At 40.4% G+C, this 21,172-nt stretch overlaps 1 protein-coding gene across 1 annotated transcript; it reads left to right on the plus strand.

Moving 5' to 3' along the window:
- Positions 1–8,821: 8,821 nt before the first annotated feature.
- On the plus strand, positions 8,822–20,868 carry LOC117559541. The gene is made up of 7 exons (XM_034236330.1): positions 8,822–9,126; positions 9,212–9,356; positions 10,089–10,202; positions 10,291–10,435; positions 16,512–16,660; positions 18,431–18,564; positions 20,408–20,868. Exons 1-7 carry the CDS (start codon positions 9,021–9,023, stop codon positions 20,548–20,550), a joined length of 936 nt encoding a protein of 311 aa, XP_034092221.1. The 5' UTR covers positions 8,822–9,020; the 3' UTR covers positions 20,551–20,868.
- Positions 20,869–21,172: the final 304 nt, after the last annotated feature.

A 21,172-nucleotide genomic window follows, 5' to 3' on the forward strand; every position in this document is an offset into this window, starting at 1 on the left:
TAAACAACAACTAATGCTACAGTCAGGAGCTGGTTAGCTTAGCATACTGCTAGCAGGGTGAAACAACTAGCGTAGTTTGGTTTAAACTTTACAGTATGCTGGAGAATAACAAAAAATAACGTGTTGAGTGGTTGGCTTTAAAGCTTATCACCTTAAAATCAAGCGTTGATAGCTTTTTCCACTAGACTTGCTTCCTGTCTGTAAGCTAAGCTAAAAGACGCCTAGTTGTAGCAAAAGTAGTATTTTTTCAGCCCATTCTCAGCTAAAAAACTTCATAAATATACCCCAAAAAGTCCCATTGCCTCTCCTTTTCATTTGATGTCAGTATTATAAATACACAGTCATTCAGTGTGTGTATTGTTTAGCAGTAACGGCCCGTCCACACAGCGGCGTGCGTTGACGCTTGCCGGTGGGCGTGTCTGAAACTCGACCAACAACCAATCACATGAATCTCCCGCCCCTGACACACAAGCAGCGGTTTGATTGGCTAGAGCTTGTACTGGCATATGATTCGATTGGCTGACGCTTCTGCCGAGGCGTCAAAAGTTGAACATTGCTCAACTTTTGCAGCGAGCCACGCCAGCAACGCTCCGCGTCGCTTCCCACGATGCAGTTCGGCTAAAAGTGACGTCACCCCATTCAAAGTGAATGGGCAGAAGCGTTGGAAGCTTCAACGCACGCCGCTGTGTGGACGGGCCGTAAGCGCATCAACTGAAGCCATCTGAGGCCACGCATTAAGCTCAGAAAGGACAAATAGCTGCAGAGCGGCTGCACATATTGATGCGCTGACCCTCTATTTACGGGGAAGGTCTCCCTAATGAGGAGTGAAACATTGACTAAGCAATCCTCACACATGCCATCAGGCTTTTATAACACCGACGCTTTGACTTTCTGCACGAAAACAACCGCCCTGGAGAGAGCTGTTGCGTATATTGACGCTAGCAATGTGTTGTTACTTTCTGTCACTGTAGCTGCCATGTCCTTCTGATAGAGACAGCGGGAGCCTGGCAGGTAGAAAACCAAACTGTGACTGCATTATCTCTGCTTCACTGCACTGCTTTCTCCTTCGCTTTCCTTGCTCTTTGCCCTCTCTCTAACGCTCCCCTGTTCTTTCTTCTGGGACTTTTTCGCTTGACCCTTAATTCACTGCGCCACAGCTGAAGGGACAGGAGTCAGAGGGGGCTCTTCTCTATTCATTAAAGAGTGTCACCTTGGAAAGGAGTCGACTCGAGTTACATTCATCTTGCTATTCTCAAAAACCTGAAGCAGAAATGGTAGTGTTTTACTATCTTAATGCAGGGTAAGTGTTAGAAATTAAAATCAATGTTGATATGGCGTAATTTGAATTAAATTAATAAACTATTTAATTTAAATCAGTTTTATTCTGAAAAACCGGAAGTTCACACTAACTATTAACTTAGTACTTTTATTCTGAAAATTCTTCCGGTTAGCATTAGCATGTGGCGAAATGCTACATTTTCAAACCGTGAATCGAAGGTGAAATGACATGTGATGTTGTACACTGAGCACACTGGGTTTAGCAATCATTTATTGCCGCTGAATAACGTTTATTAGGGAATGTTTAAATAACCACAGATACCAGAATGATGTAATTTAGCAACAGAAAAAGGCAGGAATTGCATTGGACCCGCCCCCCGACGACGCCGGCCAATAGGAGAAGACCTCAGATGACAACAGGAAGAGCAAGCCAAAGCTCTTCTACCTGCTGACCTGGGCTGACGGGAGATGGGGAGAGGGTCTCCGCTTGCAATTTCATTTTGTACACCACTGCATATTTTGTGTAATTAAATGCTGTTAACTTTTATAAGCTTCCCTTGACTCTTCAGTCTCTCCTGCCTTCAGGGTTCTAGAATACACTAACATAAGGGAGTAACGGGTGACATGTAATACAGTTGCATTGCATTTAATTTTGAAGTAATCCAAAAGTAACAGAACAGAATAGATTTTGATACTCAGTGTAGGTTGTATTCTTTTTTAAATGATATTGTAATGGATAACAAGTAACCCTCCTATATGGAATGCCATTTAAGCCAAAATTAAATAAATAAATAATTAAATAAATACATAATAAATATGCCTATGAAATAAATTCTGAAATAAATAAATGAGGCAATAAATATGTATACATGTACATTTAAATACACATTTATTTATTTCATGGGACTTTTATTTCATAATGACACTTTTATTTACATACTCCCAACCCTGAGCAACACAAACTGGGTTTCAAATTAAATTAGAATAGACTGCTGGGAAATGTGATGCATCGTTAACACAAATAATAAAAAATAACACTTAAGAAAGCATTGTTTTTCAGGAGTAATAAAAAAAAACATGCATACCTTTTTATGGAATTCCTTTCTTACAATGCCACTAAACCACGGTGCACTGTACTGCTGGGAGTTTATGGCTCTGACACTATTGAATTCAGAGATGAAAGCGTGGGGGGGATATGAAAGTGAATCATGAAGGATGGAAAGAAAGACATCTGAGTGGAGGAGAGACATGCTCCTGCAGGCGGTAGTGTTGTGTCTTTGAGGCATCATTTAGTTCTACCACCACCAACAGTAACCACAGCTACCTTAATGAGATACATCCTCCTGTAATAGCATTATTAATCATTTCACAAACCAGAGGGGCCAGGCGACGGCCGAGCAGACATCAATCTCTCTGCAGCTGATATTTATGAGACTGCCATTTTGTCTCCTGCATATTAAACATTCAATTTAGAGCCATTTAACTTTTTGTTTGGTGCACCATTTGTAATGCAAGCTGGAGTTTGTGCTCCACATAAAAATAGAAACATGACGGCGTGTGAGTTTCAAAACGACAGCAAGTGTGGGACTGCGTGACAAGAATGGGATTTTAAAATCAGCTGGGACACCGAACAAACAACTAGGGTAAAAACAAACCCTGTCGAAACAGCTTTTATGTTCCTTGGCGGAGCTTCTTTTGTACAGGTCTACAAAAATATATAATTGAAGAATGAACCACATTTTTCTGAAAGATACTCCCAAATGTGTCTAACACTGGTTTCAGACGGAGGGTGAAAAGAGGTGCTGCAGCACAGGCAGTGTGAGATGATCAATAAAGAGCTTTTTGAACATTAAAGCATGGAGACATGAAGAGACACTACATACTGATATACACCTGAACATCAGCAGGAGAGGACTCTTTAAAGTAGATACATTACATACTGATATACACCTGAACATCAGCAGGAGAGGACTCTTTAAAGTAGAGACACTACATACTGATATACACCTGAACATCAGCAGGAGAGGACTCTTTAAAGTAGAGACATTACATACTGATATACACCTGAACATCAGCAGGAGAGGACTCTTTAAAGTAGAGGCACTACATACTGATATACACCTGAACATCAGCAGGAGAGGACTCTTTAAAGTAGAGACACTACATACTGATATACACCTGAACATCAGCAGGAGAGGATTCTTTAAAGTAGAGACACTACATACTGATATACACCTGAACATCAGCAGGAGAGGACTCTTTAAAGTAGAGACACTACATACTGATATACACCTGAACATCAGCAGGAGAGGACTCTTTAAAGTAGAGACACTACATACTGATATACACCTGAACATCAGCAGGAGAGGACTCTTTAAAGTAGAGACATTACATACTGATATACACCTGAACATCAGCAGGAGAGGACTCTTTAAAGTAGAGACACTACATACTGACATACACCTGAACATCAGCAGGAGAGGACTCTTTAAAGTAGAGACACTACATACTGATATACACCTGAACATCAGCAGGAGAGGACTCTTTAAATTAGAGACACTACATACTGATATACAACTGAACATCAGCAGGAGAGGACTCTTTAAAGTAGAGACACTACATACTGATATACACCTGAACATCAGCAGGAGAGGACTCTTTAAAGTAGAGACACTACATACTGATATACACCTGAACATCAGCAGGAGAGGACTCTTTAAAGTAGAGACACTACATACTGATATACACCTGAACATCAGCAGGAGAGGACTCTTTAAAGTAGAGCCACTACATACTGATATACACCTGAACATCAGCAGGAGAGGACTCTTTAAAGTAGAGACACTACATATTGATATACACCTGAACATCAGCAGGAGAGGACTCTTTAAAGTAGAGACACTACTGATATACACCTGAACATCAGCAGGAGAGGACTCTTTAAAGTAGAGAAACTACATACTGATATACACCTGAACATCAGCAGGAGAGGACTCTTTAAAGTAGAGACACTACATACTGATATACACCTGAACATCAGCAGGAGAGGACTCTTTAAAGTAGAAACACTACATACTGATATACACCTGAACATCAGCAGGAGAGGACTCTTTAAAGTAGAGACACTACTGATATACACCTGAACATCAGCAGGAGAGGACTCTTTAAAGTAGAGACACTACATACTGATATACACCTGAACATCAGCAGGAGAGAACTCTTTAAAGTAGAGACACTGCATACTGATATACACCTGAACATCAGCAGGAGAGGACTCTTTAAAGTAGAGACACTACATACTGATATACACCTGAACATCAGCAGGAGAGGACTCTTTAAAGTAGAGAGACTACATACTGATATACACCTGAACATCAGCAGGAGAGGACTCTTTAAAGAAGAGACACTACATACTGATATACACCTGAACATCAGCAGGAGAGGACTCTTTAAAGAAGAGACACTACATACTGATATACACCTGAACATCAGCAGGAGAGGACTCTTTAAAGTAGAGACTCTACATACTGATATACACCTGAACATCAGCAGGAGAGGACTCTTTAAAGTAGAGACACTGCATACTGATATACACCTGAACATCAGCAGGAGAGGACTCTTTAAAGTAGAGAGACTACATACTGATATACACCTGAACATCAGCAGGAGAGGACTCTTTAAAGTAGAGACACTACATACTGATATACACCTGAACATCAGCAGGAGAGGACTCTTTAAAGTAGAGACACTACATACTGATATACACCTGAACATCAGCTGGAGAGGACTCTTTAAAGTAGAGACACTACATACTGATATACACCTGAACATCAGCTGGAGAGGACTCTTTAAAGTAGAGACACTACATACTGATATACACCTGAACATCAGCAGGAGAGGACTCTTTAAAGTAGAGACACTACATACTGATATACACCTGAACATCAACAGGAGAGGACTCTTTAAAGTAGAGACACTACATACTGATATACACCTGAACATCAGCAGGAGAGGACTCTTTAAAGTAGAGACTCTACATACTGATATACACCTGAACATCAGCAGGAGAGGACTCTTTAAAGTAGAGACACTACATACTGATATACACCTGATCATCAGCAGGAGAGGACTCTTTAAAGTAGAGACACTACATACTGATATACACCTGAACATCAACAGGAGAGGACTCTTTAAAGTAGAGACACTACATACTGATATACACCTGAACATCAACAGGAGAGGACTCTTTAAAGTAGAGACACTACATACTGATATACACCTGAACATCAACAGGAGAGGACTCTTTAAAGTAGAGACACTACATACTGATATACACCTGAACATCAGCAGGAGAGGACTCTTTAAAGTAGAGACACTACATACTGATATACACCTGAACATCAACAGGAGAGGACTCTTTAAAGTAGAGACACTACATACTGATATACACCTGAACATCAACAGGAGAGGACTCTTTAAAGTAGAGACACTACATACTGATATACACCTGAACATCAACAGGAGAGGACTCTTTAAAGTAGAGACACTACATACTGATATACACCTGAGCATCAGCAGGAGAGGACTCTTTAAAGTAGAGACACTACATACTGATATACACCTGAACATCAGCAGGAGAGGACTCTTTAAAGTAGACACTACATACTGATATACACCTGAACATCAGCAGGAGAGGACTCTTTAAAGTAGAGACACTACATACTGATATACACCTGAACATCAGCAGGAGAGGACTCTTTAAAGTAGAGACACTACATACTGATATACACCTGAACATCAGCAGAATATGTCCTGATGATGGGATTAATGGGATATAATGTCTAATATAGGATTTATTCCAACATCACCTGGCTTGTCTGAAGCTTCCTGTGATCTCCTGCCTTCACACTCCACTTTCAGCACCTATAGGGTGACAGGAAAGTATTGACATTGAGAAATAATTGTACATTTACACACCTCCAGTTATCCTATACGTCCAAACCTGATTTCCAGTGACAGCAGCAATACCACGGTTCTGCACACTGAAGAGATTTATCAATAATGTCTAAATTACAGTTTCAGGACTTCATGTCATTCAGAGGATAATATCCAACATTCACCTTTGTTGTCCTTTGCCAACCTCATTTGTAATCTAGTTGGCACAGAGCGCCACTATTGGTCACGGTTCTAGAGGGATGTGCAAATGTCACCCCCCAAAAAAGCTGAAAGCGTGAAAGTCACTCGGGCTTCGGGGAGATAAAACACTCTGAATGCACACAGCTTGTTAGTCATGCTCCCTAATTACCAAACGCTTCATTCCCAATTGTCCAATCTCGACTGCACAGAAGCGATGCCAGGGAAGCTGCTGGCATGCATGACTATTTTAACATCTTTTCAATTTATCATTTTTTCCCCCTCCGCTCAAGATCTCCAAACTGTGTTCTGTTTACCCCCGTCAGGTCAAGGTAATTGCTTTTCTTGCTGGCAATAAAATGTCGACAACATCTCAATATTTACCCGAGTTTGGACATTATCGCTGTGTGAATGTACTGCTGCCAAGCCCTACATGAGTCATAGAGTGAATCATAATGTGCTACCAAAGTGACAGTGATCCTCTATAATACCCCTCGTGCACATATCTCTCATAGTGTACGTGATCAAAGATGGCGGGCGTGTAATTGGATATGATTTTGGTTATTAGATGACGAACAGCCGACAAATTGGGCCTTGTCCTCTGCCAGCATTACGGGTCACAGCAATCAGTCAGTGGACTTAAAAGAGCCATGCAGACACAATGTGGGATTACCACATCAGAAATAAAGCTGAATATTTTAAAAGTCAACAGCAGTGTTAAGTGATCTTTTGGTAAATGTAGCCGCGCACACTGAAGAGAGACTGTTGACTTCATAAGAGCTGTTTCTCCCACATGTGTTATGACTCATTCTGCATCCACACTTCCACATATTTGAGCGCAAGACTCCATAAAACCCTTTAATCCGAGCTGTGCATTAATTATTGCAGAGCCTAAGTAGACCACGTGGCAGCATCTGGTGTGCCGGGTGAGGAAACCAGCGTGGGGGTTTCCTGGGTTGAGTGCCCCCTTTAGAGAGGTTGAACTTTAGCTGCAGTGTCCACAAACACAGAATAACTGGATTATATGTACAGGGGACACAAGACTGAGTGATTCAAGTTGGTTTCAATTATTTAAAAGCATGAGACTGTGCATCAAAAAGCTCTTTAACTTAAGTAAAAGTAGTGAAACCAGAGTGTAGAGAAACGTAGTTATACTTAAATGTTTAATTATCAAGAGGACATGTAGAACTCACTAACAGGTAAATAAAAAATACATTGACCATACTGTCTCAAGAGACTCAGGCAACAGCGCCCCTGTGTGGAGGAAAGCTGCACACACACCTGCAGGTGCACACACACACACACACACACACACACACACACACACACACACACACACGCACACACACGCACACGCACACACACACACACACACACACACACCTGCAGTTAATTTACACTTTCACTGTGGGCCATAAGTTATATTATTGACCATATAGTTTCTTTAAATGCTGGAAATACTTAGCAATGCATTCATGCTCAATTTCTTTTTTTGCATAATTACATTTTTGTGTGAGTGATTTTTCTTGAAGTTAAATTAGAAATAAAATAAAAATAAATACAAAAAATAACTGAATTTATATTTCCGGGTAAACTGAGGTTATAACTCCTTAAAAAGTATTGATATTAAATACATAAATCAGGGGGGCCAAATCCGGCCCGTGACTTCATTTTCTGTGGCCCCACAAGAGCTTGCAAAGAATATAATATGTTTATTATACGGTTAAATGCCGATTTACTGAAGCACGTTGCCCATAAACTACATGTCCCACAATGCATCTCAAATGTTACATTTTTCTCAGAATTTACCTTTTTTTCAAAATGTCACTTTCTTTTTTTCCCAGAATTTGACTTTTCTTCTTAAATCATTTTGTGACATTCTCACTGAAAAGACTTGCAATTATTTGCCCTAGACTTCTGCTTTCAGACGTAGTTAATTATGAAGTTATTACCCTATCCGAAAATAATCCAATGCAGAGGCAATAATGTAATATAATACGTTATTTTATATATATTGAATATTTATATATGTCTTTTTATATAGTCTTAAAGTTACAACCGGCCCTTTGAGTGCATCCATAATGTTAATGTGGCCCGAGATGAAATGGAGTTTGACACCCCTGACATAAATGGTACGTAAAATAGATTTGTGTTCTAACTACGCTCTGAACGACTTTACACTCAATAAATGCCACATTTACATTATTATTATTATTATTTACAGAATGACATCCCTATATTTGCTTACTTGCGACAATCCAGGTCATCCTGCTGATTTAAAAACATGTAGTTAGTTTGAATGATGTCATGATGCTCTTCCCACTGCCCTTTTGACTCTTTACCCTTTAACCAGCAGGTTGTTTATGACCGGGAGAGATAACAGAATATGAGTGCAGGGCAATAAAAAGGGATGACACCATTTATAGCATATAATTGCAAACCATAATGATAGGTGCTTTCAGTCCCTTTTTTCAGACTCCTGGATTTACTATTGAAGCGGATGGATCTAACTGTGGATTTTCACATATCTAGAAACGAGTGATTTTGTTATATTTGGTGTAAAAGTGGTTGTAAATACCCTGTGTGGACTTTGACCTGCGACCATCACCATGGTGAACCACAGCTTGGCCCGCGTTGTGCTCATGTTCGCTGGATTTTTCTCCTTTTTAGTCTCAATTACGTTTAACTCTCTATCTGGATTCGGGGCAAAATCAGGTGAGTGATATCAGATACTCCAAATCAGTTGTTTTGTGCACAATATGATGGTTTTAAATACTAAACTGTGCCTATTTCAACACAGGCGTTTTCAAGCAGTCAACAGAGGATGTGACAGTGAAGTATACGACCCCCTTAACTCCTGCTCAGTGGGCTCTGTTTGTGTGGGACTTCCTATATGTTTGGATGTTTGCCATGTACATATACTTCTTAGTGGGACTCTGCAGAAGGTAGTGCAATCTGTCGTGTTTTCACACATCATCTACAATAAATTGAAATGTTTAATAGCTACTGTCGCTGCTCGATGTGTACCGGAAATCTGATTTGTTCTGTCAACGATATCATTTTATGGAGTTGTTAAAAAAGTGCCGATATCACGAAAAACAATCTTTTTTTAACAAAGATTGAAACTACAAAACAACACAGCTTTCAGAAATGTATTTATTATCTAATAACAGGAAAAAACATATCAAAACTAACATTAAAAAAAGACAGTAAAGCATAAAAAACATTAAAATGACAAATATAATATCTAATCGAAGAGAGATAATTGCAAAAATGTGTAAAGGCAACGTTGATTAGAAATAACTTCATCCTGAAATTAGCTCCATATTTGGATGTTCCTAACCAAAACAAGAGCTCTGTTGTGATTGGTCAACCGCTTAGAGATGTCCCGCCCCTTAAACTATCAAATACAATGTGTTGGAGCTCTAGCCAATAGGAGCGCAAGTGTTCCATTGTGATGTCAGTATGTTCCAGAAGTAAACAAAGGAGTCCAATGGAGGAGAACACAGGGATTTTAGCGTCTGCAGACCATTTACATGCACTAAAACCTATAGAACTCACTACAGGAGAGGGAAAAGCCCAGAAAGTAACAGTTGCTCTGACTTATGAAAGATTATTTCCCGACAGGCGCATTTTGTTCGTGTGTTGTATCCAATATTACCCTTGCTTCCCCGCAGGACGGCGTATGATTGGCTGTACACCACACCTGCAGTGCTGCCTTATGGATTTCACGTCTCTCTCATCATCAAGAACTGCCTGAACATTATGTGGTTGTTTCTGCTTGACAGAGAGTGAGTGTGTGAGTTCTGGTCGTCTATTTCTAATAAGCATGATGTATTTGTATGCTCTTGTGCAGTTTTAACATCTGCTTGTCTGTAGGTTGTTACTGCCGGTGCTGATAACCTCCATATTCATGACGCTCAGCCACTACCTGATCCTGTTTTTCTCCTGCTATGGACTGAAGATCTACGGAGCCTGGCTGAACAAATATCACAACACAGACCTCTGGCTCATCAGGATACTGGTAACGATTGTTTTATAGGAACATTCCTGATGTTCGGACTTTGACATTTATTATTTTTGTTGCATCACAGCACGGCTTCAAAGGGAATAACATGTTAAAAAAGGTTGGAAGTGTTTGGTTTATAGACGCTGCAATTACAACGCTAGTAAAAACATGGTGTTCTTTGGAGTTAGAGTGTAGTTAAGGCAAGGCAAGTTTATTTATATAGCACCTTTCAACACAAGGTAATTCAAAGTGCTTTACAAAAATGAAAGACATTAAGAAAATGGCATTTAAAATCAGTCAAGATAATAAAATAAACATTAAAAGAAAAAATACATGGATCAAAGTTACAGTGCAGTTTAAGATGTGAATAGTTCAATTAAAAGCAGCGGCAAAAAGAAAAGTCTTCAGTCTGGATTTAAAAGTAGTCAGAGTTGCAGCGGACCTGCAGGTTTCTGGGAGTTGGTTCCAGATATTTGGAGCATAATAACTGAACGCTGCTTCTCCAGTTAAGGTTAATTAAGGACATGTTTTAGCTCTGGCTTTCATCAGACTACCATTTAACCTTTGCTATACTTAAACATTAACTGTGTTTTAATCCCCCTTGTGTTGCAAAGAGCACAACATGCTTTTCTTATGTGGATTAGGAATGACTTTAACATTAAATAACGGTACATCTGCAGCTAATTAGCTTAACATAAAGACCAGGGGTAAACAGTTGTTTTTATCCAATGGTAACAACAACCAAAATCCACCCAAATCTCCTAGACCCCACCAATGAACACCTGCTGTCACCTTTGTTTAATTGTTTAAAATACACACAAAGACACAGGTAATTGCAGGACTATTTCTCGTCTTGGTGCTTCCTTTCTGTTTGCCTGGCAATCACACAATCACAAAAGGACTCTGGGAAATTGGCCAAGAGACATACTTGCATATAAAACATTGAGTAAAGTTAGCTTTAGAGGTGCTAGGTTAATTGTGCTATTAGCTATCATTAGCTATTGCTTCACATATGCAGACATGAGAGTGGTGACAGTTCTCTCAACCAACTCTCGGAGTAAAAAAAGATTTCTGAAATGGTCAAACTACTTTCTTTAAAGTGACATGTTATCAGTCAGTTGGTAGCCTTGCATTTGTTAAGTCTCCCTTACTGCTGACTCACTGTGAGGTTAAAGAAGCTGCTCCTCCACCACCCATATCTAAAGAGTGAATTTTCTCCGACACGTCCAGAGTAAAGCCGTGCACAAGGTGACCGACTGAGATTAGGAGGTTTAGAGGAAGCTGCAGCAAAACCTCCAGATTGGTTCCCTCTGCTTTGCTCTTCACATTAAAGAACACAGATAAGGTCATGTGACACACCAGCAGCATCCTGTGCAGCACTTAGAGCAGTCAGAGTATCTCGCAAAGTCTTCAGGATTTGGAGGATATTTATATTGACATGCTTTTTGAGAGGCCATGTTGTGCTTTTTGGGTTTCTTTTCAATGCAGTGTGAGCTATAGGTTTATGCATGTAAATGGTCTGAAAAAGGCTAAATCCAAAAGTTCAAAAGATTGAGAAGAGCGAACAGGAAGTGGTGAAAGTTATTTCTGGGTTTTAGGATTTGTTTATGCACCACTGGCTAGCACTCCAACACATTGTACATGAATGACTCTTTAAGTAGAGACACTACATACTGATATACACCTGAACATCAGCAGGAGAGGACTCTTTAAAGTAGAGACACTACATACTGATATACACCTGAACATCAGCAGGAGAGGACTCTTAAAGTAGAGACACTACATACTGATATACACCTGAACATCAGCAGGAGAGGACTCTTTAAAGTAGAGACACTACATACTGATATACACCTGAACATCAGCAGGAGAGGACTCTTTAAAGTAGAGACACTACATACTGATATACACCCTGAACATCAGCAGGAGAGGACTCTTTAAAGTAGAGACACTACATACTGATATACACCTGAACACCAGCAGGAGAGGACTCTTTAAAGTAGAGACACTACGTACTGATATACACCTGAACATCAGCAGGAGAGGACTCTTTAAGTAGAGACACTACATACTGATATACACCTGAACATCAGCAGGAGAGGACTCTTTAAAGTAGTGACACTACATACTGATATACATCTGAACATCAGCAGGAGAGGACTCTTTTAAAGTAGAGACACTACATACTGATATACACCTGAACATCAGCAGGAGAGGACTCTTTAAAGTAGAGACACTACATACTGATATACACCTGAACATCATCAGGAGAGGACTCTTTAAAGTAGAGACACTACATACTGATATACACCTGAACATCAGCAGGAGAGGACTCTTTAAAGTAGAGACACTACATACTGATATACACCTGAACATCATCAGGAGAGGACTCTTTAAAGTAGAGACACTACATACTGATATACACCTGAACATCAGCAGGAGAGGACTCTTTAAAGTAGAGACACTACATACTGATATACACCTGAACATCAGCAGGAGAGGACTCTTTAAAGTAGAGACACTACATACTGATATACACCTGAACATCAGCAGGAGAGGACTCTTAAAGTAGAGACAACTACATACTGATATACACCTGAACATCAGCAGGAGAGGACTCTTTAAAGTAGAGACACTACATACTGATATACACCTGAACATCAGCAGGAGAGGACTCTTTAAAGTAGAGACACTACATACTGATATACACCTGAACATCAGCATGAGAGGACTCTTTAAAGTAGAGACACTACATACTGATATACACCTGAACATCAGCAGGAGAGGACTCTTTAAAGTAGAGACACTACATACTGATATACACCTGAACATCAGCAGGAGAGGACTCTTTAAAGTAGAGACACTACATACTGATATACACCTGAACATCAGCAGGAGAGGACTCTTTAAAGTAGAGACACTACATACTGATATACACCTGAACATCAGCAGGAGAGGACTCTTTAAAGTAGAGACACTACATACTGATATACACCTGAACATCAGAAGGAGAGGACTCTTTAAAGTAGAGACACTACATACTGATATACACCTGAACATCAGCAGGAGAGGACTCTTTAAAGTAGAGACACTACATACTGATATACACCTGAACATCAGCATGAGAGGACTCTTTAAAGTAGAGACACTACATACTGATATACACCTGAACATCAGCAGGAGAGGACTCTTTAAAGTAGAGACACTATATACTGATATGCACCTGAACATCAGCAGGAGAGGACTCTTTAAAGTAGAGACACTACATACTGATATACACCTGAACATCAGCAGGAGAGGACTCTTTAAAGTAGAGACACTACATACTGATATACACCTGAACATCAGCATGAGAGGACTCTTTAAAGTAGAGACACTACATACTGATATACACCTGAACATCAGCAGGAGAGGACTCTTTAAAGTAGAGACACTACATACTGATATACACCTGAACATCAGCAGGAGAGGACTCTTTAAAGTAGAGACACTACATACTGATATACACCTGAACATCAGCAGGAGAGGACTCTTTAAAGTAGAGACACTGCATACTGATATACACCTGAACATCAGCAGGAGAGGACTCTTTAAAGTAGAGACGCTACATACTGATATACACCTGAACATCAGCAGGAGAGGACTCTTTAAAGTAGAGACGCTACATACTGATATACACCTGAACATCAGCAGGAGAGGACTCTTTAAAGTAGAGACGCTACATACTGATATGCACCTGAACATCAGCAGGAGAGGACTCTTTAAAGTAGAGACACTACATACTGATATACACCTGAACATCAGCAGGAGAGGACTCTTTAAAGTAGAGACACTACATACTGATATGCACCTGAACATCAGCAGGAGAAGACTCTTTAAAGTAGAGACACTACATACTGATATACACCTGAACATCACAGGAGAGGACTCTTTAAAGTAGAGACGCTACATACTGATATACACCTGAACATCAGCAGGAGAGGACTCTTTAAAGTAGAGACACTACATATTGATATACACCTGAAAATCAGCAGGAGAGGACTCTTTAAAGTAAAGACACTACATACTGATATACCACCTGAAACATCAGCAGGAGAGGACTCCTTTAAAGTAGATACGCTACATACTGATATACACCTGAACATCAGCAGGAGAGGACTCTTTAAAGTAGAGACACTACATACTGATATACACCTGAACATCAGCAGGAGAGGACTCTTTAAAGTAGAGACACTATATACTGATATGCACCTGAACATCAGCAGGAGAGGACTCTTTAAAGTAGAGACACTACATACTGATATACACCCTGAACATCAGCAGGAGAGGACTCTTTAAAGTAGAGACACTACATACTGATATACACCTGAACATCAGCATGAGAGGACTCTTTAAAGTAGAGACACTACATACTGATATACACCTGAACATCAGCAGGAGAGGACTCTTTAAAGTAGAGACACTACATACTGATATACACCTGAACATCAGCAGGAGAGGACTCTTTAAAGTAGGAGACACTACATACTGATATACACCTGAACATCAGCAGGAGAGGACTCTTTAAAGTAGAGACACTGCATACTGATATACACCTGAACATCAGCAGGAGAGGACTCTTTAAAGTAGAGACGCTACATACTGATATACACCTGAACATCAGCAGGAGAGGACTCTTTAAAGTAGAGACGCTACATACTGATATACACCTGAACATCAGCAGGAGAGGACTCTTTAAAGTAGAGACACTACATACTGATATGCACCTGAACATCAGCAGGAGAGGACTCTTTAAAGTAGAGACACTACATACTGATATACACCTGAACATCAGCAGGAGAGGACTCTTTAAAGTAGAGACACTACATACTGATATGCACCTGAACATCAGCAGGAGAGGACTCTTTAAAGTAGAGACACTACATACTGATATACACCTGAACATCACAGGAGAGGAACTCTTTAAAGTAGAGACGCTACATACTGATATACACCTGAACATCAGCAGGAGAGGACTCTTTAAAGTAGAGACACTACATATTGATATACACCTGAAAATCAGCAGGAGAGGACTCTTTAAAGTAAAGACACTACATACTGATATACACCTGAACATCAGCAGGAGAGGACTCTTTAAAGTAGAGACGCTACATACTGATATACACCTGAACATCAGCAGGAGAGGACTCTTTAAAGTAGAGACACTACATACTGATATACACCTGAACATCAGCAGGAGAGGACTCTTTAAAGTAGAGACACTACATACTGATATACACCTAAACATCAGCAGGAGAGGACTCTTTAAAGTAGAGACACTACATACTGATATACACCTGAACATCAGCAGGAGAGGACTCTTTAAAGTAGAGACACTGCATACTGATATACACCTGAACATCAGCAGGAGAGGACTCTTTAAAGTAGAGACGCTACATACTGATATACACCTGAACATCAGCAGGAGAGGACTCTTTAAAGTAGAGACGCTACATACTGATATACACCTGAACATCAGCAGGAGAGGACTCTTTAAAGTAGAGACACTACATACTGATATGCACCTGAACATCAGCAGGAGAGGACTCTTTAAAGTAGAGACACTACATACTGATATACACCTGAACATCAGCAGGAGAGGACTCTTTAAAGTAGAGACACTACATACTGATATGCACCTGAACATCAGCAGGAGAGGACTCTTTAAAGTAGAGACACTACATACTGATATACACCTGAACATCACAGGAGAGGACTCTTTAAAGTAGAGACGCTACATACTGATATACACCTGAACATCAGCAGGAGAGGACTCTTTAAAGTAGAGACACTACATATTGATATACACCTGAAAATCAGCAGGAGAGGACTCTTTAAAGTAAAGACACTACATACTGATATACACCTGAACATCAGCAGGAGAGGACTCTTTAAAGTAGAGACGCTACATACTGATATACACCTGAACATCAGCAGGAGAGGACTCTTTAAAGTAGAGACACTACATACTGATATACACCTGAACATCAGCAGGAGAGGACTCTTTAAAGTAGAGACACTACATACTGATATCATTCTCTCCTTGATTCAGGTACAGAATGTTGGGGCAGTATATGCTACATGGGGGACTCTCTCCACTCTGCTGAACCTGACGATGTTCTTGCAGCATCAGACAGAAACGTCTAAATGTGAATGTGCGATGCTGGCGCTGCTGCTGCTTCTGATGGAGCTGTTGGTCTGGTGAGTCTGACCCCCTGCTGCTATCTGTCTGTGACCAGATATGGCAAAAGTACACACATCCTTTACTCAAGTAAGTACAGATACTCGTGTTTAAAAATACTCTGACTAAACTTCTTTCCTCAAGTCAAAGTAAAGAGGCTTTGAAATGTACTTCAGTAAAAAGTACCCATAACTAGCAGCTGCTTTAAAGAGTACCTGACCTCCCTTTATATTAATAGAACAATAATGTCATTGTTAGCTAATGAATGTTTCCATGCTGAACAACGGCAACATGACAACGTTTCCATTGGTCCCTCTTCTTTAGAGAAGACCAGGAAATGATGGATACACGGATCGTGTTCAAATCAATAGGCACGCAATGACTCTAAAGAATAATGATCACGCATCAAACACACATTCAGACTAAAGGAACCAGCTGTTTGGGAAATGAGAGAAGTAGAAAGTACAGGTATTTGAGTTCAACATGTAAGAAGTAGAAAGTACAGGTATTTGAGTTCAACATGTAAGAAGTAGAAAGTACAGGTATTGTGTTCAACATGTGAGAAGTAGAAAGTACAGGTATTTGTGTTCAAAGTGTAAGAAGTAGAAAGTACAGGTATTTGTGTTCAACATGTAAGAAGTAGAAAGTACAGGTATTTGTGTTCAACATGTAAGAAGTAGAAAGTACAGGTATTTGTGTTCAACATGTGAGAAGTAGAAAGTACAGGTATTTGTGTTCAAAGTGTAAGAAGTAGAAAGTACAGGTATTTGTGTTCAACATGTAAGAAGTAGAAAGTACAGGTATTTGTGTTCAACATGTGAGAAGTAGAAAGTACAGGTATTTGAGTTCAACATGTAAGAAGTAGAAAGTACAGGTATTTGAGTTCAATATGTGAGAAGTAGAAAGTACAGGTATTTGAGTTCAACATGTAAGAAGTAGAAAGTACAGGTATTTGTGTTCAAAGTGTAAGAAGTAGAAAGTACAGGTATTTGAGTTCAACATGTAAGAAGTAGAAAGTACAGGGTATTTGTGTTCAAAGTGTAAGAAGTAGAAAGTACAGGTATTTGAGTTCAACATGTAAGAAGTAGAAAGTACAGGTATTTGGGTTCAACATGTAAGAAGTAGAAAGTACAGGTATTTGAGTTCAAAGTGTAAGAAGTAGAAAGTACAGGTATTTGTGTTCAACATGTAAGAAGTAGAAAGTACAGGTATTTGTGTTCAACATGTAAGAAGTAGAAAGTACAGGTATTTGTGTTCAACATGTAAGAAGTAGAAAGTACAGGTATTTGTGTTCAAAGTGTAAGAAGTAGAAAGTACAGGTATTTGTGTTCAACATGTAAGAAGTAGAAAGTACAGGTATTTGTGTTCAACATGTAAGAAGTAGAAAGTACAGGTATTTGGGTTCAACATGTAAGAAGTAGAAAGTACAGGTATTTGAGTTCAACATGTAAGAAGTAGAAAGTACAGGTATTTGAGTTCAACATGTAAGAAGTAGAAAGTACAGGTATTTGAGTTCAACATGTGAGAAGTAGAAAGTACAGGTATTTGCGTTCAACATGTAAGAAGTAGAAAGTACAGGTATTTGAGTTCAACATGTGAGAAGTAGAAAGTACAGGTATTTGAGTTCAACATGTAAGAAGTAGAAAGTACAGTTATTTGTGTTCAAAATGTAAGAAGTAAAAGTCGTCAGAAAAATAAGTAGTGGAGTAAAGTGTATTTAAAAATGTACTTAAGTACAGTAACGAAGTATTTGCACTCTACTACTTCCCCCCTCTGTCTGTGACTCCCAGGTTCCTGTTAGAGAACTTCTACGTTGACGAGCATGTGCGATATATCGTTACCATCTACCCCGTGGTGATCCTGTGGCTGACAGGCACTCTGGAAAACTCTGCCACTACTCAAAGTGACATTTACATCTTTGAAGGTACTGTTTGACATTTAAAGGTCTCCTATTATACTGTTTTTCATCAAAATATTACAGGTCTCAGATATACACACTTTGAGAAACACTGCTTCAGATGAAAAGAAGGAGCCCCTCCCCACGCCCCTCTGAGAGAGATCTGGTTACAAAGAACTCAATGGTGCTCTAGGAGGAGATTCAGGTGATAAGGGGGGGGGGGGGTACCTTGGTTGCTGATTGGCTAATGGTTACACAAGCCAACACATCGTTATGACATCATCAAGTGGCCAAAATCTGATCAGCTCATTTTCAGACAGGTTTTTATAGAAATGGATCAAAAAGAGAGAGAATCTTTGTTCCTGAAACTTTCAGAGTCTCTTCACACAGAGGGGACCAGAGGTAGCGCTAGACTTTGTCATTTTGACGGACAGGATCGCAACATTTCCGTCAAAATCATTATTACCCGTCGGCCTGTACACAACCCTGCCGGGGGGCTGGGGGGCGGAGAGAGCACGCTCGTGAACTGTCAACGGGGGGTGGACGCTCGCTCGTGATCTGTTAGCGCCGTGTTATGCATGCGCAAAGCGTAAAGCAAATACTTTTGTTGATCTGTTCGGCAAAGTTAGGTTTGGAAACGATATAATTTCCTTTTGGGCGGGCATACATAACACGGCATAATACCGCTGCGGGGAAACTTCGGCGCTGTTCTGAGTTTGTTCTAATCTCTCAAAATGACGGACGGCTTTCAGATTTTTCCGTCATTGTTAAAAAAAATCCGTCATAGACGGAAAATATTCGGTTAACGCGACCTCTGGAGGGGACACATGTTGTGTAGAAAAGACATGAAATAGTGGATTTTGCATAACAGGTGACCTTTAAAGGTCCCATGTCATTCTTTTCTGGTTCTTACCCGTCCCCTTGTGTTATGAAGGTTGTTCTGCATGTAAACGGTCTGCAGAGTCACAAACCCTCAAAGTGCACCCTGTAGCGAGTAAAACTCTAACACAGAGAAGACCTGTCTGTGCTGCCCCAGAACGCCTCGTTGGACATTTCTCTTTATCCATTTGTTGTCATGCGGTTCCCGGGACCAAAATGGACCAATCCGCGGAGCTCCTCACACACCAGGACCTTTAGCATAAATGTTCAACTAACAGGGAGTCCCATTGACTTGCATAGAGCTCCCTGGTTGGTAATAGACGAGTTGGGATGGTGGAGAAATGCTCTCCGCAGACCCATTCTCACAGCGTTATAAACCTTTTTCTTACTCAGTATCAAGCCACACTTATTGTGTTTACTTCGGGTGTGTGTGTGTGTGTGGTGTGTGTGTGGGGTGTGTTGTGTGTGTGTGTGTGTGTGTGTGTGTTGTGTGTGGTGTGTGTGTGTGTGTGTGTGTGAGTGTGTGTGTGTGTGTGTGTATGTGTGTGTGTTGTGTGTGTGTTGTGTGTGTGTGTGTGTGTGTGTGTGTGTGTGGTGTGTGTGTGTGGTGTGTGTTGTGTGCTCAGGATGAGTTTCGCGCTGTCTCGCTGTATCGCTGTATCGCCGAACCCGGAACCACACCAGTAAGCCAGCTCACTGAGCAGCGAGCCTCGCAACGTCCCGACCAATCAGAGCACACTGGGCTCAGGGATGGGGGGGGGGGGGCAGGAGCTCCAACAAGCCGTGTAGGACAGAGAGTGAATCACAGACTATATAGAGATGCTGTGAGAAACCAATGTGAGTTTGGAACAATGCACAATGTAAATCTATTCTAGTAGACCTGAACTATGGAATTATGATCAGTAGAAATGGCCATGGGACCTTTAAAACAGCGAGAAGTTAAAACAACACACAATTTCTGATACTTAATCTCCTCTTCCTCCTCTAACAGCTGTGATCCTCGCTATTTCCTGCATTATGTTGGTGGCTCGCATCACTCTGGTCGTATGGAAGCATTGCAAACGGCCGCTGTACAGTGGACCCAGCCAGTCACCTGTGGAAATTGCATTAAAGCAAAGAAAACTCTTTCGCTGAATACATCACATGTTACTTGTTAGACGCTTTTATCCAAAGCGACTTACATACTCAACACTGTGGACAATCCCCACACGAGCAATTTGGGGTGAAGTGTCTCAGGGACACAACGACATGCTGACTGCAGTGGGGTTTGAACTTGCTATCCTCTGATTCGAAGATCGGTGCACTAACCCACTGCGCCACACGCCTCCCTATCTGAACTATAGATACTGTGGTCCATGTGTTAATACTGCAAAAAATGTGTTCATTTAAAGCCTTCTGTTAACAATGACTGTACAGCTTTTTCTTTTACAAATAAATGGACGTAAAAAGGAAGTTTCTCTATATTTATTTTAAGGGTTTTGGAAGGAAATCCGAATTATACTACGCTGGACAAATGGTGGGTTATTAAGATTATTGAAAAAATGGTTATTTAATCATATTTTAGTGCATAAAGATCAAAACTGATGTGAATTTTAAAGGAGCCCTATTATGGCATCCCTCTGGGACCTCTGATTTTAGCCCTTGCAGACCATTTACATGCACTAAAACCTATATAACACACTATGGGGAAGGGATAACCCCAAAAAGCAGAATAGGGCCTCTTTAAGTAACCCTCTCAACCCTGCATACACCGACA

Source organism: Gymnodraco acuticeps, unplaced genomic scaffold (genome assembly GCF_902827175.1).
Source record: "Gymnodraco acuticeps unplaced genomic scaffold, fGymAcu1.1, whole genome shotgun sequence".
NCBI classification, from domain to species: Eukaryota; Metazoa; Chordata; class Actinopteri; order Perciformes; family Bathydraconidae; genus Gymnodraco; species Gymnodraco acuticeps.